The sequence below is a fragment of the Sitophilus oryzae genome, unplaced genomic scaffold (assembly GCF_002938485.1).
Source record: "Sitophilus oryzae breed Bouriz unplaced genomic scaffold, Soryzae_2.0 scaffold_177_pilon_pilon, whole genome shotgun sequence".
Taxonomy (NCBI): domain Eukaryota; kingdom Metazoa; phylum Arthropoda; class Insecta; order Coleoptera; family Curculionidae; genus Sitophilus; species Sitophilus oryzae.
The window spans coordinates 3052496-3077147 of record NW_022146479.1 but is presented as its reverse complement, the minus strand read 5'-3'; the positions used below and the strand labels follow the sequence as shown (position 1 = coordinate 3077147).

General features: G+C 29.7%; 2 protein-coding genes across 3 annotated transcripts in view; one reads left to right on the top strand and one right to left on the bottom strand.

Annotated features, from left to right (window-relative positions):
* LOC115882385 (sex peptide receptor-like) overlaps positions 1-8132 on the top strand; it is a 96435-nt gene extending 88303 nt beyond the window's left edge. Inside the window, exons 3-4 of one of the 2 annotated variants that reach the window (XM_030900436.1) lie at positions 7283-7440; positions 7524-8132. In XM_030900436.1, coding sequence (XP_030756296.1) covers positions 7283-7440; positions 7524-7538 — 173 coding nt within the window. In that variant the 3' untranslated portion in view covers positions 7539-8132. Of the gene's footprint in view, positions 1-7282; positions 7459-7523 lie in introns of those variants that run through there. The other variant, XM_030900435.1, reaches the window with a different exon arrangement.
* A 13252-nt stretch (positions 8133-21384) lies between these two features.
* Positions 21385-24652, bottom strand: part of LOC115882259 (sex peptide receptor-like) — a 53482-nt gene continuing 50214 nt past the window's right edge. Inside the window, exon 3 of the mRNA XM_030900201.1 lies at positions 21385-22362. Coding sequence (XP_030756061.1) covers positions 22169-22362 — 194 coding nt within the window. The 3' untranslated portion in view covers positions 21385-22168. The remainder of the gene's footprint in view (positions 22363-24652) is intronic.

The window sequence follows — 24652 nt, the reverse complement described above, 5'->3', positions numbered from 1 at the left end:
TGAACGCATTGAACAAGTTGCAACAGAGACACCTTAGACAACTCTTAAGAGTCCGGTGGTTCCATCATGTCTCAAACGTATCGGTCCTTGAAAAATCTAACTGCGAGAGTATTGAAGTCATGGTCACAAAATCCCGCTTAAGATGGGCTGGTCACGTATGCAGAATGCAAGAAAACCGCATACCAAAATCTCTGCTTTACGGTGAGCTTGTGGACGGTAAGAGGAGGCCGGGTGGACAACTGAAAAGATACAAGGACATTTTCCACGAAAATTTAAAGGGAATTAACATGCAGAATGAGTGGGAAAAAGCAGCTCACAATAGAACTCAATGGAGAAGGGTTGTAAACTCAGTTAACAGCGGCAACCAAAAAGTAGAGAGGCAACAAAGCAATGAGATTTTTGAATGTCCGGAGTGCGGTAGGCAGATAACATCACGTATCGGGCTTTTCAGTCACAGAAAAGCTCATGAAAGAAAACGCCTTGCGTGACCATTTTCTTTATGTGTGTCGAATACTCGTCAGCGAGTAACGGCTGTATGTATGTATGATCTTTGGTCTGGTCATACAGCACTGGATATTTCCTCACTTCTTCAATTAGTTCCTCCGGTTTTATTGTTGAGATTTTTTATTATTTTAGTAAAATACTAAAAATAACACAGCAAAAACAAAAATAAAAAAAAAGTTCAAAACGACACTAGTCCCACAGCCGGCATCGACGAATAGACTGACAATCGGAACACGAACGGATGCAGGAATGGAGTCGAGTAGGAGCGGGGATGAATCACGTATCGGAAAGGTGTAAACTACGCCGGTTAAAATGTTCTCATGATCCACTTTATCTCTCTAATGATAATGTAAACTTACACAGTTTCTTTTTTTCGCCCGTAGTTTTAGAAGAGCTTCGCAGTACAATTAATACCATCAAAAATAAATCCTCTTCTGGGACCGACGGGCTAACTTTAAAAATGTTTTCGAATCTGCCAGAAAGCACTCTGAATCACCTAACAACTTTAATAAACATGTCGTTCCAAAATGGTATTTTTCCAAAATGTCTTAAGACGGCAATAATCATTCCTCTGCATAAAGGCGGAGACAAAGATGAAGCTTCTAACTATCGCCCAATTGCACTCCTTCCAACGCTATCTAAGATCATAGAAAGGTTGGTTAAAAGAAGGCTGGTATCTTTTGGAAGGCTTTTCTGTTTAAGTACAAAATACTTACTGAATATCAATTTGGATTTCGAAGCAACAAGTCCACAAATGACGCTATGTTTTCCCTGCTTAATAATGTTTACTCCAGCCTAAACAACCATCATTCTACAGCAACAATTTTCTGTGATTTTTCTAAGGCGTTCGATTGTGTAAATCATAAGATCTTAATTAATAAACTGCAGCACTGTGGGTTCAGGGGATCATCTCTCGAATCGTTTAAGTCGTATCTGAGCGACAGAAGTCAACTTGTGAGGGTGGATACCACGTTGTCTTCTAGCAAGCCAATAGAATGTGGAGTACCACAAGGCCCAGTACTAGGCCCTATTTTGTTTCTTCTTTTTATTAACGACATTGCTAACATAAACATCAGTGGCAAAATATGTCTTTTTGCGGATGACACTAGCTTCACTTGGAACAACAAGGACATCACGGCACTTCATAGGATTATATCAAATGACTTAATCACCATTAAATCTTGGTGCGATTCGAACCTCCTGACTCTCAACATTTCTAAAACTAAAGCTTTGTCGTATAAAAACTCGTTGCAGCCTTTTGTACTTAACAACACCACCATTGACGTCGTCAAATCTGTAAAGTTCTTGGGGCTTGTTGTGGACAATTCTCTGAAATGGGACATACATATCGAAGCTTTGTCAAAAAATTGAGCTCTGCCTGTTTTGCATTAAGATCTGTTTCTAAGGAGCTTAACTTGTCAGTGGCTAGAACTGTTTATTATGCACTTTTTGAGTCGCACCTCAAGTATGCCCTTCCATTCTGGGGTACGTGTTGTGCGACTCAATTTGACCGCATTTTCAAGCTCCAGAAGAGAGCTGTTCGATATGCACTGGGACTAAACAGCAGAACTCATTGCCAGGACTTTTTTAAAGAATTAAAAATATTGACTCTTCCTTCCTTATTTATATTTGAATCCGTTTGCCTAATACGTAAACATGTATCAGCTTCTCAAGAAAGGCCATCTCACACTTATCCACTCAGGAACGTGGAGCAAGATTTTTATCTACCTACCCCATGCTCAGAGTTAGATAAAAGTTCAATATTATACAACTCGAAAAAAATGCACAATCACCTGCCATTTGAAATCAAATGCATAACATCATTTTTTTCATTTCGCAAAGCATTGAACCCTTATTTACTAGACAAGGCTTTCTACGCCGGAAATGAATTATATTTTGAAACTCGAATTTGATCTTGTAAACACTGGTCTAATGTTTGCTATTGCTATATTTATTAATGACATCGAAATAAAGTTATCTAGAGGTCATTGATATTTTACTATAAACTAACTAAATATTTTTGAATATTATTTTAATTTTTTTGTTCTTTGACATTGTAAACATTTATAAATGTTTATTTTGAACAATAAGACTGACAATATTATTTGTATAATGTTTTGTATTATCTTTTGTTTGTTTGTGTACCTTGTTTTTTTACTTTGTTTGTTAGTTTACCTTTGTCTACAAATTGAAAACTTTTTTGGCAATAAAGGCATTTATTTATATTTATTTATTTATTTATATTTAAATAACATACGATTTCCCTCTCATACAGTCGTCCGACTGTAGGATCGGAGCCGGATCGGAAAGTGCATAATAGGTGTGTTCCGGCCTTAACGCAAGCTGTTGCTAGGATATTCTATTAATTTTAATTGTGTTTTTTAAACCTTGTGAATGATCGTAAACTAAAAAGTATAAAGTGTAATTGAAACCACTAATTGCGAGGTTCGCTGAATGAAGCTTTAACGAACTTTTAACTTTTTCTACTAATTATACTTCAGAATTTGCCGGTAATGTCATTTTTCCATTTGATTATCATCTCAAGAAAAATCGTGGTTAGAAATCAAAAGTTGATTGTTTTATAAGCTAAATATTAGGCTTTCTTTATGGATACAACTGACTAACGCAAGTCGTTGCTAGGATATTCTATTAATTTTAATTGTGTTTTTTTGTGAATATTGTGTGTTAGATCATAAACTAAAAAGTATAAGGTGTAGTTGAAACCACTAATTTATTCCACTAATTGCGAGGTTCTGAATGAAGCTAAGATTGCTAATTTAAGCAAGGATTTGTTTATCTTTACTTGTTATTTTTATCTATGGGGTCTAAAAGAATAGTATATCAAAAAAAAATGTTTTACAAAAAGATAGATTTTTACAAAAATTAATTTGAATTCTTCAAAATAAGGAAAAAGTCTATAGTTTCATAAAACTTTTCAAACTTTTTCTTAATATCTATAGTTCAGTTTATTTTACAATTTCTTTGTATTATAGTTTTAATCTGATAATAGTTTCTAATAAATATTAACCCAGCACTAAAGTCAACATTACTACGAACTAAACTTTAATGTAATCTCCAGTCAGCAATAACTCGATACGAAATTTTAAAATAACGTTTGCACAGCAAATATTTCCAAATAATATGAAGTATGGCGATGTCCACTTTAAATTACAAAATCTGCTGTATATTTCAAAACGGTTATATATTTAAATTTATGTGTATTTCAAATTTTATATACTTCCCGAATATATGAAATAGTCAGCTCTACAGTTTTTTTATTTATTCTTTTATAAAATTATTTTTAGAAATTTAAAAATAAATAAAATAATTTCTTTAAAAAGAAACACTTCTTGTATAGGTACTACATTTAGATGCTAATTTAAAGTTACTGGCACTCAACTTTATGAAGTCAGTTTATACTTTTTGTATATACTTTCGACACTATTCATCCTTTTGATAAAGAATTCAAAGCATTAAATTTTATATAATCAAAAGATTCTATATTCAAAGGAGTTGGACCTTTAAAATATCTGCTTCTTTTGATAAATTATTTTTTATATTAAATATGGTATTTTGCGTAAGTAATGTTAGTTTATTAAACTCTGGAAAAATTTTCGATTTTTTTCTATTTTAATGTATGCTTTTCATAAATTAACTTTAATTAATTACAATCAGCTTAAATTGACAATTTTGTAGTTTAATTTTAATAAACTTCACTTTTGATGTACCACACGGTATAAAATGTATATTATAAGAAATAAATTATTTTAATAATAACAAGATATTGGACAAATGTAATAAAGCCAGAAGATTTAAAAAATAAATTGGGAATAAAAGAAAGAAATAATATTATTCTTCAATTCGCCAATTACCAACTTTGTCACGTTTCATATTAGAGGCCTGGAGAATTTGTCTTGGAACTAAATCCAGACAGAGATTTAATTAAATTAAAGAAATAGTTAATTCCGAATTCCCCTTTATAGCGTATAAATCAGTTCTGACATTATTAGAACATTATTTACTTAGAAATAAATTAGAGATAAACTATAAGCAAAAGAAAATTTTTCTTTTCTCTAAATCTATTTTTTTTAGCTAATCTGGCTAACTTCTTAGTGTCTAAAGCGGGATCCAGACGCAAAGACTTATCGTACGATGTGTCTACGAAATGTTCCAGATAAAACACTTACGAATATTGTTCTTAAGCCATATAAATAATAATTAAGCCATATATATTAAGAATATTGTTCGTAGGCCATTGACCATGATATGGCCGAGGACCGCGGTTCGGATTCCGCGTAAACACTGTAGGCAACCTAACCCTCCAGATTAGCTCTGAGAGCAAAAAGGAGACTTTAACTTCAAATCTTTCTTTTCTTTCTTCAACCAACTTCAAAATGATGGTTACCAAGTTGATCACTTTTAGGGCTGCTTAGCTATCGGACAGGATGGCTATTTCTTGTTTCGCATAGTTTCTATTTAAGATAAGCTGTACGCATCTTTCGATAGCGTAGATTTCCGCCTGAAGGATGCTGGGGTAGGGTGCCCATTGGTTCGGAGTATTTAATTTTAAACTAATTTTAAAAACTAAAAACAAAATTGAAAACAATATATACAAATGTTAAAAAATAGAAACAATAGAAATCCTAAAGAACTTTTTTAACCAAATATTTTTTTAGTTTTGGTTTAAACATGACCTGAGCCTGAATAAAATTATTGTTTGCTCCAAAGCAATATTTTATTTAGCTTTTTTAACGAGGTTTTTGAAAAGAAAAAGTCTGAAAGTTTCCTTAAAACAAAAGTAAAAATTGCCCGGAAAGAATAGCAGTGAAAATATTACTTTGCATTTCACGTTAATGGCTTAAAGAGCTTTATACTTTTTAACCTCATTGGGACTATAAATTCTCAAGTGCTTTATAGCAATTATAAAAACTTTTTCTACGCTGTTTTACATAAATTTGTAATAAATCTGTAATAAAATTTTAGCATTTTATTTTTTTGTGATAGTTTTTTTTATATACTCGTAACATATCCTTTCAAAATTGTTTTATAGGGCTATATCAATACAACTTAGCGTGCATCGAAGTTGTTAAACGTGGTACACCATATTGGTATGCTTCCAAAATCAAAGCAGAAACATGGTGAGGTGTATATGGGTCAAAAACTAAATACTCCGAATGTGTACAACTTATCTTAGATAGGAACTATCGGAAAAAATAAATAGCCATGTTATCCAAAGCAACCTTAAGAGCGATCAACTCAGTAAGCATCAATTCGAAGTTGATCAAAGAATGAATAGAGAACAAATTAGGCAAAGAAAATAAAGTCCTCTTACTCTGGAAGTCAGCCCACAAAGGGCTAGAAGGCAATGAAAAAGCAAATGATCTAGATAAAAAAGTAGCGAACATTTCAGTAACTGGACCAGAATCGTTCTGCTTCTCAAGTGGAAAGCAACCTAAAGCAGCACTCAAATAAGAACAATGTTCGGATTGTCACGGGAATTTAACAGGACATTGTCTCCTCAATGAACATCTTAGTAGATTAAAGCTAAGAAACAACAGCAAACGTGGGGAAGATGAGGAACCACCAGAACACCTCATCACTGAGTAAGCAGAGACGACAACCATTTGTGCCATAAACTTTGGTACGTCTGAGATCGGAGATGGAGAATTAAAAACTCTGTAAAACCGTCCCAGATACTGATACCAATTTTTATTGATTTCTCTATATATTGTGTACTACCATACGATCAAAAAAAACGGCGCCAAAGACGGCTGGGAAAAGAAAATCAATTATAATTTTAGCGAGGTCAAGTCCTATACGTCATTACTTGGCCCTGACTCGTCCTTATATTATAATGTCGCTTACTGTCAGTTGGCCTTAAGAAAATTATAATTTATTTTTGTATTTAGTAAACATTATTTTTAAATGACGTAGTTTAAAATTCGAATAATAGATTTGTGTGTCTGGAAACGTTTTATCCTTTTTTAATCTCTCTATAGCTAGCGTTAATTTTTATTAAATATCGTGTAGAGATTGACCTCGCTAAAATTATCATCGGTTGTCTTTCCCCAGCCGTCTTTGACGCCATTTTCTTTCCAATCATACGGTAGGATTTTTTTGAAAACATATCTCAAAAAAATGAACAAAATGCTATTACCTAATTATTAGTTAATAATTTATTATAAATCAAAGAGCATAAATCATACGACATACGGTGTGGTCTAGCTTAAGGTAACATTAATAACTACATTCCTAGCAATATATCTCGCATATGTCTAAATCAAAACTCAATTTGCTAAGGGTCGACCTTATGTATATGTTAACACTCACGGGGATACCTACTATTCCAAAATTAGCTATATGTAACATGGTGTATCTAATATTAGAACTTGTAATACATATTTCATACCTTGTATTTTTTTATGATTGTAATAATAATAATAAATAATACTGGAATCACGTATTTCAGTTTTAAACTTCTATAAAGCTAGTAAGAATTTTTCGTCTAAAAATTATTATGAACATATTTTTTAAATTCATATACTAAAAATGTTTTTAAACATATGTGTATCCTAAAACAAGAAATTAGGATAAAAAAACGATTTGGTAATATTACTCAGTATAAGACAATAATATGTATACGGGGTATTTTAAATTTTACTCATACCATTGAGAAAAGCTTTATAAATACAAGGTGGCTCAAAATGACAATATATTTTTTTATTTTCAAATGTCATTAAAATCAAAGCCATAAAAACTGATTGTGTTTTTGTTACAGGTGACCTTCTGGACATCTTTACACTGACCATATCAGCAATAAACTTCGTACTCTACTGCATCATGTCTCAGAAATTCCGAGAGGTCTTCAGAGAGGTCTTCTTTCCTTATCTGCCCTGCGGAAAGGTCAAGAAGAACCAATGGATATCACTGCAAACTGTAAATACTGTGGTTTAGCCTAAATATTTATAATTATTTATTTATTTTTTTTACCGCTTAATATAATTTTGTATAATTTTTAGGTGCAAATGGGATAGCTTTAAGTATAAAAATACTTGTTAGAATTTAAGTAAATTTTATGGAATAATAGGATGAAGAAATAAGGGTTCCAATGATATCGCCAGATCATCAATTATGGTAGTTTTTTGGACATTACCAACTAGTTCAATTTTCTCTTAATATTAAATTTAATTAGGTCATATTGGCTCAATGTTTTCAATAGCTTAGTTTATTGTAAATAATAAATGTAGCATTTTTATGAATCAAATAACTGTGATTATTTACGTTATAACTAATATGTTACTGAATATTTTATTTAAAAACGAATATTTCCTTGCTTTAATTAGGTTATTTTAACGGCTATAATCTTCGATGTACATATATATAGTTTATTTAAATCAATTTGATTTACTATAATTATACATATTTATACATTAATGTCTAAGGCATTAGTGCATTTTCTGCAGTTTATTTTTTTAAATTTAAGACTCACTGACATATGTAGGAATGATCCAAACTGATACGTGTAGAATACCTCTAATTTTTGTTTGATTCAAAGTGTACAGGGTGTTCTATTTTTGCGTGTTAGAATTTCTCGTTTACGAGTACAAGATTCAATGATCGTATCATCGAAAAAAAAAACGGCGTCCAGTTGGCTTGAAAATGACGATCGATTTAATTAATAAAATTTTACATGTAAAGTGACAGCGATCTTCATTTCATAGCCATCGCTGATGCCGTTTTTATTCGATCATACGATACAATAAGAAAGAAAATATAATATCGTCAACTTTGTAACCAAAAGGCGTGTCTCAATTTTCGCTACTTTTCAGGAGAGCAATTTAAAGAACATTACTTACTTTATTTGGCCTCAAAATGTAAAGTCTTGAATTTTTTAATAGTGTTTTTGTATTAACACTTAAACGGGGACCTTGAGGAAACGTACTAAAGATAAATTGAGCGTAAATTCTAATAAATAATTTATTTTTAGTTGTTTAGTAGAGATAGGCCTTTTTGATGTAATACAATAAATTTATTACCGAATTTATTACAGAATAATATACAGACGCCTATGTAAAATAAATTTTAAAATGATGATAAAGTGTTCTTAATAAGAAAAACAAAATATAATATTCACAATATTTTCTTTAGTTCCATAAAAAGTACAACATAGTGATAAACGAGAAATCCTGTAAAACACACGGAAATGGGACACCCGGTATACTAAAGATGAGGGATGAAAGAATATGACTTCACCACCAAATTTTGATGAAAGGATCGTTCCCAAATCTGATGATTCATCCAGAGTGAAGGCTCAGTGAAAAGTTGTGAACAGCTCCGCATTTTCAATTTTTAGTTCATTTCACAATTTCCAATGGATTCCCTGTAGTATAATGATTAACAATTGTAAGATACATTTTTTTCTATTTTTAATAAGCTTTTTGAACAATAAATTGAAAGTTTGACAAAATAATAGTTATTAATAAAATATTGTTTAAAATAAACTTTTCATAAATATTTGTAAGTAATTGTTATTACGATGTTAAAAAATTATTCAACTGAATAATTTGAGAATATTACACACATATAAATGTACAAATATACATGGGTGTCTTTTAAATGTGAAACTATAAAATGTGTGTGTTAACTTAAGCCTACAACATTTTCAAATATATTTTTTCATTTGTGAAATTAAATCGCTTTTCAATGTTCTTATTTAAACGTTAAAAATACTATAGTATCTTGTAAACACATTTTAAAAACACGCTGTATATTTCTTATTGTAAAATATATGACAGGGTATTGTTCATAAATTAACTTTACGTAAAATTTGAGAAAATAAAAGCCTATGCAGTGAGCCCGCAATAGGCCGTACAATATTGTTTTATTTTACCTTATTTTATTAAAATATTGCAACATCATAACTGAACATAAAATATATCCAACTTAACTACAGTACAAAAAAACAGCGTCAAAGACGGCTGGGGAATGAAAATGGATGATAATTTGGGCGAAGACAAACCCTAGATATTACTTGGCTCGTGCTCTTCTTTATTTTTTAATGGCGCTTACGGCCAGTTGCCTTAAGATACTTGTAATTTATTTTTATACCGGGTGAGTGTCAAAAGTAGAATTATGCGTCTGAAAACGTTTATTCCTTATTAGTGTTAGTTTTTGACAACTTATATGACAATTTTTAGTAAATGGCATCTAGAGATTGACCGCCTTAAAATCGATTGTTATTCCCCAGCGGACTTTAACTCTTTTTTTTTCGAACATACGGTATTACTCTATTATCGATTTATCAAGAACTAATATAATTAATTTATAGATATATCTAACAGGCTGTAATGGAATACTATACCGATTGAGGTCACATTCATCTAATGATAAAATGTCGAAATTGCTAATAACCAATCACTTTTCATTAGAATGATTGATACAAACGGTACACCTTTGGCCAGTTATTTACAGTTCAGTCAATTATTACATTCTATACATTGTATTTACACAAAATGTCCACTAAATTAATGTTAATGTTACATGCAAAATATCTATACCTAGTACATATTCATCAATTTATGGGGTTTTTCTTCATCCCCTTGAAAATATTCAAGTTTTGATTTTGTTATTTGTAAATGTAAAAAATGTAAAAAAATACTTTTTCCAATACACCATTGCATTCAACACGGAGAAGAGATACTTACATAATCATGACTTATTTTTTTCCAGGCATTTAAAACAAGGTTAGAAATTGAACGCAAGTAACTGTTACTCAATACACAGTCGCAATTTTGAGTACATTTTAATTATTTATTAAAAATATCAGTTAGAGAAAGAGAAGTTTTTTAGTCGGTACTGAAAACCTAAATCCGACATACCAGGCCAAACATCTGGTCCTGAAACAGGCAAATGTATTTTCCTATCTATAAGAAAATATATAGTATCCTATATTTATAGTATCCAGCATAAAGTAGTCTCGACTGACTAGTGAGAAAGAAAATCTAGGAACTAGTGGGGTTGCAGTCGGAAGGGTTTGACAAAGAATTAATACACTTTGTTAATTGTCAAGCATTGGAGACGCAATTGAATTTTCAATCGAACATCTCCTAATTATTCCAATGTTTTAAATAAATATCAGGCGGCTTAACCGCCCCATAAGAGCTCTCTCTTTATTTGTGGTTGACTGGTCAGCGATGCTTCAAAGTGTTGTCAAAAAAATTTGGCTTCACTTTTCAACACAGGCCAAATTTTTTAATGTAGTTTTTTATGAAGGTCTCTTTTGTACCACGTTAATGTCCTGAGGAAGGAACGAATAAATTCCCAAAGCTTGACAATTAACAAAGTGTATTAATTCTTTGTCAAACCCTTCCGACTGCAACTCCACTAGTTCCTAGATTTTATTTTTATAGTATCCTAAACATCAGAGAAGTATAGGTAGATCTCTGTATAGTATCCTATATAATATAAATATATAATAAGTGCAAATATTTTAGGGGTAGTACATTTTGACCCCAGGAACACAATTAAGAGTTTTCTTTGCGTAATATTTTTTGGAAAATTTAAAAAAAAATGAAAATTTGTTCATTTTTTAGTTAAAAAACATAGTTCTAAGTCCAGAAAAGATCCAGTGTTTCTCAAAATTTTAGCAAAAAATCTTTTTTTTTTGCTAAATTTCCTTGCTCAAATAACTCGGTTGTTTGACTCTCCCTGTGTAGTATCCTATATGTAGTAAAGAGTATTTTTAAAACAGTCGAAATTTATTTTTTTCAAAATATTTAGCAAGTCATGATTTTTTTTTCAAAAATCCGAAAAGTGGATTGTGTGTATAATGTATTCTCACAATACTGTATTTTTTCCTCATATGACCGACTCTCTAGCTCCAATAATTTCCAAGACACCCGTAGAGAACATCGTAGAAAACTCATGCTATTTATCTTTTAATACACTTATTCAGTAATTAAATTAGAGAACCTTCAGATTAAAATACATTTATATATCATCTCGTTTTGATTACTCTCACATTATTATGGAAAAAAAATTTAAATATCGCCAAAGAATTAAGCATATTATTTAGTTTTTGGTTTGTTTAGATGCTAAAAAAGATGCTGTTTCCGATAAATAACTGAATTTCTTAAATATATTGCCAACCAAACGAGCTAAATCAGAATAGTCAACTATTTCAATCATTGTTAATCGCTCCTTACAAAGAATCAAATAAATATGGATTCTTGCCAAATTTTCTTTGATAAATTTCAGATCAAAAGGATTATGCAGAAAACCCTTACATATATATGATCCCAAATGAAATATAACTACTATTTTCGATCTGCCGAAAACTCTAGTGTGAATAAATCTCGAATTTAAGTCGAGATTTGACTTCCTAAAGTATTAATTTGATTTTAGGCGACTTTTAAAAGTACTAGAAAGTTATAAATGAACGAAATTCTATATTCCAGTTTATTCAGAGTTAAATTCAAAGTTATTTTATCCAGTTCAACAACTGGTGCTTACGTAGCAAAATTTTAAAGCAATTTTCCGTCACTCTAATTAAGTAAAAATAGAGTGCTTTAAAGTAAACTAATTTTAACTATAATTTTTTTTTAAACTTATTTTCAAAAATGTTTTCAAAAGTTATAGCACAAAGAAAGAGCAAATCAGTTTTGATCAAAAACGTTTTTTATTAAGACTTTTTTCACGTGATGTCTCAATGCGAATTAAAAAGGCCTAACGTACACTGATCAGTCGCGAGGTTTAAGACGGGTATACGCTCGTTTAGTCACAGTCAGTCTGATCGATATCGACTGCTGGATTTAATCATTCTTAGTCACGACGCGTTCTGCATCAGCTGCCGTCAATATTTGATTGCAAATAAAACATTTTGCTTCTCTATAAATCATCATATTTTTATAAAAGACAAAAACGTTTTTGGCTAAAATAGATTTGCTTTTTGTGCATCCAGCCTTAGTTTGATTTATCAAAAAGATTCTGTGCCACTGAGACCTATCACTAGTTCAAGAGATTCAGCAACTAGCAATTAAAGTAGATGTGTCCTCCAAATTGTCCAACCATTAGTAGGAAAAATAATTTCATTTGTTAAGAATTCCAAACATTTTGTAGAAATACTTAAGAACATTGAATGGGGTTCATCAGACCAATTTGTTAGTTTTGATATTGAAAATTTGTACAATATATTAAGCTGGCTCATGTGCACCTATAATCTGTGCACTTGCAGCTCGCAATTGACATCTTTTTCTTCTTGTTTCACGAATTACATAAATGACATTAGCGTGCAATATTTGACCTTAATAACTTTATAGGATTGATGGTCGCTACTTTCTAGTATAGTAATAACTATATAGGATTGATAATCGACCACTTTAATTTAACCAACTAATCAGTCACGTGGAAGTGTATTATCGCCCAGTTTGTTTGCTATGCTTATTTCTATGCGCGCCTTGGCCATTTAATCAACCATATCTATACGTTGGCTGAATTGGCACGAAATTTTAACGTAAGCGGTTGAATATTCGACCAGTAAGCATTGGTGACACTGAGTTCGCTGTGTATCATATAGGTAATAACTGTCGTCTAAGCATTTTCTATTCCAATTTCGTTCGATAAAAATTTTAAAATAATATAGAAACAAATTAATTACGGCTCGGATGATATTTTCTAAAATCCTTAACATATCCTGTATATTTTTGATCATTATTCATAGGATGCGAGTTTCTCGAAAAACAAAATTTGATTTACTTGATATGAGCATATTTTTGAGTGGAAAACTAACAGATACATACAGTTTATATATTATACAGGGTGAGTCTTAAATAAGTGCAAATATTTTTAGGGCTGATACATCTCGATAAAAGAAACATATTTTCTCTTTACCGTTTTTTAAATAAATCCAAAATAACCGAGTTAATTTACTTTGAAAATATCCAAAAAAAAATAATTTTTGCTTAAATTTTGAGAACCACTGGATTTTCTTTCTTGTAAATTTGACCTACTACCTAACTTGTCATATTATCAAAAAATTTTGGTTTTTAGTTTAACTAGAAACCAAAAATATTCTCAAAAAATTTCAAATTTTCAAAAAAAATGTTGATGCGAAGATAACCTTATAATCGTGTTTCTGGGGTCGAAATATACCACCCCTAAAAATATTTGCACTTATTTAAGACTCACCCTGCATACATTAGATCATTACGTATTATCTATTTGCTTTAACAATCTCTGGTTGAAAAATCGACCACCACCCCCCACTCCCTTATTTGTTAAGATTTTGAAAAATGTTATTAAGAAGATATGCTCCCTTTGTGCTAGTTTATATATTTTTGAAGTCAATTTGATCAAACTAGAACATAATTAGTACTGCCCTATAAAGGATTAAATACAATATGTTTCGGTGAACTGGCATTATAATTTTTAATTTTTTTATAAAATAAGATCCTTCAATTCCAATTAACAAAAAAGTAATTTCTAGGCGATTTTATTTCTAATCTTGTGCACAGAAAGATAAAACTTTTTGTGGTGGTGTTTTAATGACTAAACGTATATTATAACAAGGTAAACAAGAAAAAGTTTATGAATACCATTAAATAACTTTTTCATATTTATATATACTTTTTGATCTCCCATTATTTCTTCTCTCTCCCTGAACAACTCATGTGGAAACATTGATAAAAAGCTTTTTAATATACTTTCCCGCTATATAAATACGATTTTTTAACAATGTAAACAAAAAAGCAAAACATTCTTTGAAACTCCCACTAAACAAAATACATATAAAAAACAGCAAACAAAGTAAAAAGTATTTCAAATGATAAATGCGCTTATATTTGCGAATGCTTTTCGGAATTTTAATTTAAATTTTTTATACATTTAATATGTCCGTATCAGACTCTCTCATTTTCTATACGAGACCGATTTCAATAAGTTTATTGGAGCAGATATGGAATATTGATAAATGAACTGGTGTTATTTGAAGCAGGAATATAAAAATAATCCTATTCATTTATCAAGAATTTTGCTGAATAAAAAAAAGTGTACCATATAATATAGAATTATGAACAGTAAAAGCAAATTGTTATATTATGTGTACTTGTTAAGAGGATTAAAGTAATAAAATAATATATAGAGAGTTATAAAATTGTCAGTAGGTGGCGTATTTTGTTTATATTCCATTGTAGAGAAACAAGATATATTTATTATTTCATTTCATATAAACAGTACATAATATAATTCCCCATAAATGTATTATATTAAAAATAAGTAGTTTATGTTAACGTCTCATTTTTGTTCTGGACAGGGCCTCCTTTGTTTACGCATAATCCGAACCGCTGTCCTCGGCCATATTATTATGAATGGCCTACCGATTTGGCGAGTTTTTAAATCGGCATATACTCACGGAGATATCCGATCTCATCCGACCTCGAACCGGCGTGAGTGAGACGTGTGTGTCAATAGATTTTACACTCTTGCCATGGAATAGCAGCATGACGGACTTTCCAGACCACCTTCATCGTCTAGCGTCGTATATACATAATATATATTTCCGGATGATATATTAAAACTGAACTAAATAATAAGATAGAATTTGTATATTTTGGGTCCTTTATTTTGACCAGTAAGGTTTGACTATTTATATTATTTGTTTAGGTACTTTGTTTTTTTTATATAATTTAAGTCTCTTTAAATTTTCTGATATTGTAAAAAAATGTAAATTGTAAATAAAAAAAACTTCAAACCTTGTTTTCCATGATTAAAGGTACTTATTTAGATTTTTAATTCGTCTAAATAGTGTCAGCAAACAAACTCTAAGTCTGTTATCTCAGCAGCAAGGAATATTTAATCAGACTACAGACTTTGTTTGCATAAACTGTAACTTCTCTTGTCCTCTCTCTATAATGTATACAAACTAAAGTTAGTAGGTAAATTACTACAGAAATCATGTATAACGTATCTATAATGTACAAGTCATCAACGTGTGTTTGTCTTCAAGTTTCAAACTGTATAAGACCGAGGATCAAGTGTTATACAAGTTATATTCAAATTATACAGGAGACTTTCCTATAAGAAACATTAAATAATTTAACATATTAAAAATAAAAAAAATACATTTTTATGTAATGTATTAATACTTAAAAAAAGAAATTTCTTAGAAGATTTCACGAAATTTCTTTAAATAGGTAAACGGGTATAAACAGGTTCTTAAATAAATTCGCAATTTTAAAAGAGCTTCCTCATCAAAGACCAAAGTGAAACACTCTAAAACACAAAGCTTAATACTCGGATATCTCTGGTCTTAGTTTTTCTTCTGTGGACCCATTAAAAAGGCATTAGAGGCTTATTTATGCGATTAGGTGACACAGATAACAAAACAGAGGGAACAATGGCCAAGAAAATAAAATACAAAAGGGGTATAAAGAAGAAAGAGGTCTATATATAGAGTTTAAATAATGCTAGATGACAATGTATTGAGCTTACAGAAATAAAGTTGACTTTCGCATTCGCCGTTAATTCGTATCTTCAATCTGCCGTCCAAGGCGTTCATTGCGAAGACAGCATTCTGTTAAAAACCCCGTGACAATCTGAAGACTATTCTTACTCAAATCAAGGAAAATCTTTAATTTTTCTCGGTCGTAAGTCCTGAGAAATTTCTAGCTAAAATTAATAAAATGTTTAATTTAAAATTAATAAAATCTAACAGCAAAGCACAGCTTTTACTAAAATTATTTATAAACAGACTATTAAAAGTAAGTATTATGTTATACCCTACAGCGTTTTTCTTTAAAATTAAATATCTGCAGTAAAAATAAAATAAAACAAGCCAGTCACTACGTCAAAGCATTTTCCGACAAGATAACAACACAAAAATAAAGCTTTCTCTTTGCTTGCACCTGATATTCCAATTTTCTTTTTATATATTTTTCTTTTTAAAATTTTTCTGTTGGGTTTTGAATGTCAGATAATTAATAGGAACCAGTGAGAGTGTACAAACATCAGTAGTTTCTAAAAATAGGTCTGCAATGCCTCACGTTTTTAATTTGCCGCAACTGCCACAATAAATTTTCCGGCATTTTAGGTAAATGTGAAATACAGAAAGAAAAATAATAGAGAAAGAACTGGCAGTTTAATATCCATTTTGGATAGGCCGGTGTTCATACATTAATCATGATGAATATTGATTTTTTGCAATTTGTATAGCATACGTTACCAATTTTAGATAGTATTAATTATAAATTTTATATGGATTTAAGCTATACTACGTATATTTTTAGTCAGAAACATATTTGTTCATTCATAGGCCCAGAACCCTTCTGCAGCGCTGTTTTTATCAAATCCCTGAGACTCTATGATAAGTTATAACTCAAGTTATAATTATTAGCGGTGATTAACTTTCTTCCTCTTATACAATTTACAATATACAATAGATTAATTAAAATCAGAAAGACAGTAAAGTATTGCTTGTAGTGTATATGACCTTAAGTTTTTAATGGTTTATTGCACTCATCAGAGGCATTTAAATTAAGTTATTAATTAAGCACAAATAATTCTGACTACAGCCGTTTTTCTAAAGATATACGACCATCAAGATCTGAAAACATATGTAGATGATTTCTTTTCTTGTAGTACCTATTTAAACTTGTCTTATGTTTGCTATACATTTATAAATAGTCTATCCTATAACTAAATAAACTTATTGTATGTTATTAATCATTCAGCTAGGATAGCTTGATTTTTAGTACGGTCGTTCTACTAAAGGTATAAGGTCATCCACATCTGAAGACATAATAGGTAGATGAATTCTTGTAGTACAAACATAAAAGTGTCTAGTGTGAAACGTATATATAATCTCTTAACAATATTTCAAAAACTATGAAAGCTTGACAAGCAATACCCATAGAACAGAACGCTGTATATAAAATAATACTGGCAAAAGAACGTTGTGGTGCTTTGAAACCACACATAGTGTAGGTTAAAGAAAAAAATTATAGAAAACACAATTACTTTATAAAAATGAGTTTTTATTTTTAAAATTACATTAAATTTATACAAATAGTTGATCAGAAAAACTATAAATATTTGAAATTTTTAAGTTAAACATACTATTTATGTATTTTCTTAATTCTTAAGATGTATGTTTTGATATAAAACATCTCTAAAAAAGCATTAACAGTATAAAGAGTAGAAAGTAAACATGTGTGTGGAAAAAAATTAAAGGGATCTTTATTAAGTGAGGATTTTTATATAATCTGTTAAATTATAAACATTATTTCTTGAAAAGAATTAAAAGAAGAAGCAAAATCGCTAGAAAAAACTAAGAGTTTATGAATAGCTGTATTAAAGTATTTTAAATAGTTTTTCTCTTTGTTCTTGTATTTTTTTGGTTTTTGATAATGGAAGGAGATGCCTATTAGAATTTTTATTTTGTTAGGCAAAATAACACAGTGGTGTTTAACTTTTCTATTGAAAAAACTTTTGAAATATTTTTTCTACTTCGTAGATTATTTCTAGTGACAAAAAACAAGATTCTTTTATAGAAATGAACCACCTAGAAATGTATCGATATTATTGATAAACATTATAAGTTTTATAATTTTAAATAAAATATCGACAAATGGAACAATTTCATTACCTACATTTTAGGACTTTTAAAAATCTTTATGAACATAATATAACCAAAATGTAACTTTATCTTCTTATTTACAAAATATTACATTTTTTAGTAACATATATTACACAAATCTCACAAAATAGACGTTTTACATTACTGAATTGGCGAAGAACCATTTCTAGAAGGAAATATAAAGCTGAAATATATTTATTTCTAAAATCCCTTCAGCCGGAAAAGTTTTGAATTTCGTTTAAGATTTAAGCTAACACAGCACGTACCTTATCTAATCTACTTTACCATTTTTTCTTTGGGCTCTGGGATAAAATGGTACAGCAAATTCAAGATTCTATATCAAATCTTCTTTTTGTAATACATTATATAAGAAAATGGGAATAAATACTTCTATTAACAAAACAGGGTTAGGTACTTTTTACATATATCTTATAAAAAATCGGAAATATTTTAACAATTATAACTTATTTTATACCTTAGTCACCTTAATGTTTACAATTTATTTATGTAATTCTAATAATATTGAATATTTTTTCATATGCATTTTTATCATAACTTTTCTGTCTATTATTTACATGTTCTATTATTTCTTCTAATTACTATTTTTCTAATTCTACTAGTCAATGTACAATTGTCATGTTCTTAACAGTTTATAAATTATGTATTAAATATAGTATATCGTCTACTACAATTTTAAGATATAAATTTTAAACATTCTGGTATTATACATTTCAAAAAATTTACAATATTAATGTAAGAGCATTACATTAATGTAAGGATCATAGTTAAAATAATTCTACATCTATAAAATTTTATATATTAATTGAATTTAGTATGTAAACATCTCACAGCCATTTTATATGTACCACAGACCAGAATTGTTTTACAAAACCTTACTAAATATACAAGGTGAGTCCTAAACAAGTGCAAATATTTAAGGGCGTGGTATATTTCAACCCCAAAAACATGATTATGAAGTGTTTCTCGCAAAAAAAAATTGAAAATTTTGCAATTTTCAAAAAAAAATCGATTTTTTTTTAATTTTGAGTTAAAAGTCACAATATCTTAATAATACAGCAACATGGTAGTCGATTAAATGTAGAAGAACGAAAACCCAGAGCTCAAAATTTGTGCAAAAAATATATACAGGGTGGTCCGAACTGTATACCAGAAACTTCGGCAGCATATTTTACTGATAAAAATAAATAAAAAAGTTCATATAAATGTATGTCCTAAAATACTTAGTTTCGGAGATACAGGGTGGAGAAATTTCATTTTTATTTCGATTTTTTTCTAATAATTTCTGAAGTAACGTCAATATTTGGATGAAAATTGTTGTCTGGGAGTTTTTTGATATGATAAATTTGATTTCGATGTCAACATGACTCCTATTTGTAGGGGGCGCCACCTACATGTGTTTTAACTGCTTTAAAGAGTAATAACTTTTTGTTCGTACCTGTATAAAACTACTGAGTAAATAAATATAGATTTCCGGTATTTTCTACGTAAAAAATGTCTCTTGGTAAAAATCGCTACGAGCAACCCTTCACAAGATATTTACATTGGAAATAGTCAATACATGTCCTTATTGACTAAAAATAAACATGTTAAGTAGATAGTCATTTGACTGAAATGAGAACTAACTGGTTTTATACAGGTATGGACGAAAAGTTATTACTCTTCAAACCAGTTAAAAAAATACGTAGGTGGCGCCCTATACAAATAGGAGCCATATTGACATCGAAATCAAATTTCTCATGTCAAAAAACTCCCAGACACCAATTTTTGTCCAAATATTGACGTTGCTTCAGAAATTATTTGGAACTAATCGAAATAAAAATGAAACTTCTACACCCTGTATCTCCGAAACTAAGCATTTTAGGACATACATTTATAAGAACTTTTTTACTTATTTTTATCTGCAGAATATGTTGCCGAAGTTTCCGGAATACAGTTCGGACCACCCTGTATATATTTAATTTTCAAATTAAAATATCTGGATTATTTTGACTTATTTGAAAAATGGTAAATAGCAAATATGTTACTTTTATCTAGATGTATTAGCCCTCAAAATTATTAACACTTATTTAAGACTCCTCCTGTATAACAAATATATTTCAATAACTTTTATACAATATGATATTAAAATTTCATATGTATGACAATTTGTATCTAATACTAAAAATGGCATGTTTTTATAATAACAAATACACTGCTTTATATTATATTCCATTTTATAATGTCACATAGTACCGTGTTATATTTCGATAAATTCAGCTTTTTGCAAAAAAATGCCATAAATATTCTTTGACACTTTTGTAGCATACCTATAGCACGCAAGAAGTAGAAAAAATGTATATCTTTTTATAAAAGATTTATTTGAGTTTGAAAGAATGTCTTCGAAATCGTTTCAGCATATCACAGTTTAAAAAAAATATATGATGTATATTTTTCCAAAAGTAATATATTGGAATATTTTGTAATATATTTACTTTTCCAAATCTGTAAAAAAGGTATAGAAGATTGAGTTTTTGTATTCTTTTATCAAAATAGAAAACAAATCGACAAAATATAAATATGTGTCTGTAGATTTCAATACAAATATTCTATAACCGTTTTTTATATTTATAGCTAGATAACATAAAATAGGTTAGTCAGTTTGAACGTTATAAATATAATACGATCGAAAAAATCGCGTCAGAGATGGCTTGGAAATTTAGATCTCTAGCATTTTGTGTGCAAAATTAATTGGGAGATATCATCGGTCGTCATTCCAAGCCTACTGAACGACGTATTTCGATCGAGTATTATTATACATGGTAAGTCAGGTATGTGGTCAATAAATCTCTAGAATGATGAAAGAAATGCATCAGAATCAGGCAAAAAAGGTCTTAGTAGACGGATTTGCTAAAATTCACGGCAGACCTGATAAGCAAACACAGAAAGACTGACAGTCAAAGATGTAGTGGGTCTACTAACAGAGCATTGTAAGCTGAATAGGTCTCTAGAGCTAATGGGATTGACGGACAATGCCATGTGCTGGTTTTATCAATTTGAAGAAGAAACGACAAAACACATTTTAACTTTGTACTAGCCATTGACAAAGAGCTATATGGAGAGTTCAGACTCAGCTCAGAAAGTTGCTAGACTTTTTGAAAAGGATAGGAGAATGTAACCTAAGGATCAGAAGAGGCCTAAAAATGCGGTTAGCCACCTCTAAGAATCTTATCTATTTTAATATTCCAATTTACTTGTAACAATGTTATACAATACTAGATTATATGAAAAGTGTTTAATATGCTGTTATATTATGAATTGTCTTATAAAAAGGAATATAATTTAATAAGAATATATTTGATTTAGGTATTTTGAGTAACTTATAAGTAAATATAACAAATTATAGATTAAAATTAACAATTACTATACATCTGTCAAATGTCAATTTTCAACTAGATGTGTTTCAAATATTCCTACCAAAAACAGTTTTGTTTTCTACAATAATTTACGACGTATAGATTTTGTCGTGATATTCTTTATACATTTAATTGTATCTACTAATTTTAGTGAGGATGCAGTCAATAATCACCACATAGGCTAATAAAACTACTTTTCAATATTTCAAGCTTTCGAGAAATATATTCCCATTATCAGGACCGTTTGATGAGTTAATTCACAGTCAGTAAGGCTTTACAGACTTACATCATTGAACATTGGAATCACAAAGAATTTTCTTTATAAAAATATTCAAAACATGCACATCTTAATACATTTTATTTAAACAATTACTCAAAAAAAATTGCTACATTGTTGTTCCGAGCACAATCAGACAGGAACTGTTTAATGCAGTTCCAAAATGGACTAAACATCCTCACTAAAATTAGTAGTTTTTTTCTTAACTTAGTCAATCACGACTAAACCTACTGTTTTTTAATTGTATTAGTAAACGTTTGTTGAAGAGAATTACAAACAATTATATTAGTTATAAAAGATAGTAGTTCATATAAAATACAACAGAGTACTATATACACTTCTATATTATACAGTGGACATTTTTGTGTCTCCCCTAGTCTCTTCCATAGAAATTTGTCTGCTCTGTGGATGGATCCATTGCACAAAGTAGTGGACGTGGAACAATTCTTTGAATGTTTCTCTGAACTGTCGTGACATTGTGCAGTACAAGATAAAGTTGATGGAAGAGTTAATCAGGGCTACTATATCCATTACATCACCTAAAAGAAACAGCAATATTATAATACAATGTAATAATTTGGTTTATATTAAGGAACTGTTTGATAATTGAACAGTTTTCCCATAAAGCTCCATATCAGGTTTGCGTTTGTTCATTAAATAATAAAAATTAGAGTTTGGACATTTTATGTAAAATGAAATTGTACACTAAAGAAAGAAAAAAATACGATGAAGGACATTCAAGTACAAGGTGTCCTATTTTTGAGTGTTTTTTGGGATTTCTCGTTTAGAAGTAGACATAGAAAGATGCGGTTTTCACATCACTATGCTACTTTTTATAAAACTAAATAGGCTAGACACAGACTTTTCCTAGTCTTCTTAGTTTAGGAAATACAGGGCGAATTTTAGAATATTGCATTTTTCGACTACCTTAGTATCTCGGTTACCTGGTGTGTCCCGTAAGATTCTCAATTCAGATTCTCAAACCGACGTTTTGTTTTTGAGCTGCTATCATCAACTATTCTATTTTCACTTCTATTTTTTAACATAAGTAAAGTTTAAAAACAAGCAAAAAATAATTATATACCAAAAATTGGAGGCTTTTTGGTTTTACCAAAGTTACGAAAAAACAAGTAATTGTTATCAGGTAGTAATTGTTAATTTTGAAATTTGGCTTGATATAATGTCATACATATGCCATTTTAATACAACCCTAAATACAACGCATAGTAATTATTGTATTTGGATATATTAAATAGTTTGTTCTTTGTCCTTTGTTTTTTTTGCTTCCTACGACTTGAGGAAATGTACCTCACAAAATGTTAGGCATTTTTTGTCCATTAGGAAACTTTGGTTTATTAGTAATATACCGCTATCAAATTTGTCTTCGTTGGATCAACGCAGCGGTATTTTTGAAAAATAACTTTTTTTTGTTCTAGTGACGAATTAATACTCGTTGCAGATATCACTTTATATCACATTTGTATGCTATTACGGTAAATTCACTTAGTTATTTTGAAACGAAATGCATAAAATGAACCAAAAAAGTTGAAAAAAAGTTAAAATGATTACATCGCTCAGAATTTAAACTCCCATTAAAACTACGAAAGCGCCATGTTATTAATTTTACTTTTCTATAAGTTGGGGAGACATTAATGCTAGATGACAGTTGCCCGTAAAAAGTATTTCCGACATAAAAATTCTATTACTTTAAAATGAACGAAATAATTAGATTTTAAAAGATTTTCTCTAATATGTTTCAACATCATGTAATGGCAAATACGTATGTTATTATAAAAATTTAATGAATGTAGCAGAACTTGTATTTGACAAGTTTATTAAAAGTGATAGATCATGTTGTGCACTACGTACATAGTGTGATATTTTATTAAATGTAATTATATTTTAGCGCTTCTGGGAATTCTTCAGCTAATAAAACTAGAAAGTATAATTAGTTATAGCTGTTCTGATGTTATATTTTTGTGTCAGTAACAGATGATTGGGTAAATGTATTCCTAAGTATCACCATAAAACTAGTCAGTTTAGGGGTTAGTTAAAACAGTTAGTTTAAATAAATCTCTACTTATACTACAGTGAGTGTCCCATTTTCGTGTGTTTTATGGGGTCTCTCGTTTATGAGTAAAGATACGATGATGCGGTTTTGACATCATTGTTCTGCTCTTTTATGACACTAAAGATGCTACACACAGATTTTTTGTCCTAACTTTGTTACTTTCTGAAATAAAGGGCAAAATCTTATAACTTATAGAATTCACTTAGAGAAAATTTGAAAACTGAATCCCATAGAGTTTTTTTATGGAGAATCCAGTGGCGTAACTAGATTTTCGCTGGGAGCTGTCATTCTTAGAATATTATGCAAATTTGTATTGTTTTTTTTGGTACACCCTGTATATGATTTTTATTTTATTTGGCCATGATATGAGCTTTCTAAAAATATAATACACTCTATACTTATTTATTATTTTTGAAAACAATGTAAAAATGCGTTATTTAACTTTTTAACAGAGGCTGCCGATGCCGCATGCCGGCTTAAATCAAAACAATCGAATAATTTATTCGACGACAAATTTTGGTTTGAGGTCAGATGTAAATAAATATTTTAAAGACTTAATACATTAATTATTATTTATTGATATTTTTTTCGACCATTAACTTGGTCTTTTTCATAATGAATCTTCTACTTGTTCCATCCTGAAAGTAGATTTGTTATTTTTTGTTAAAACTTAATCCTAATTTTTAAAAGTCAACAAAACATGCACACACAGAAAACATATATACAGGTACATCATTGAATTTAACTATTTATTAGAG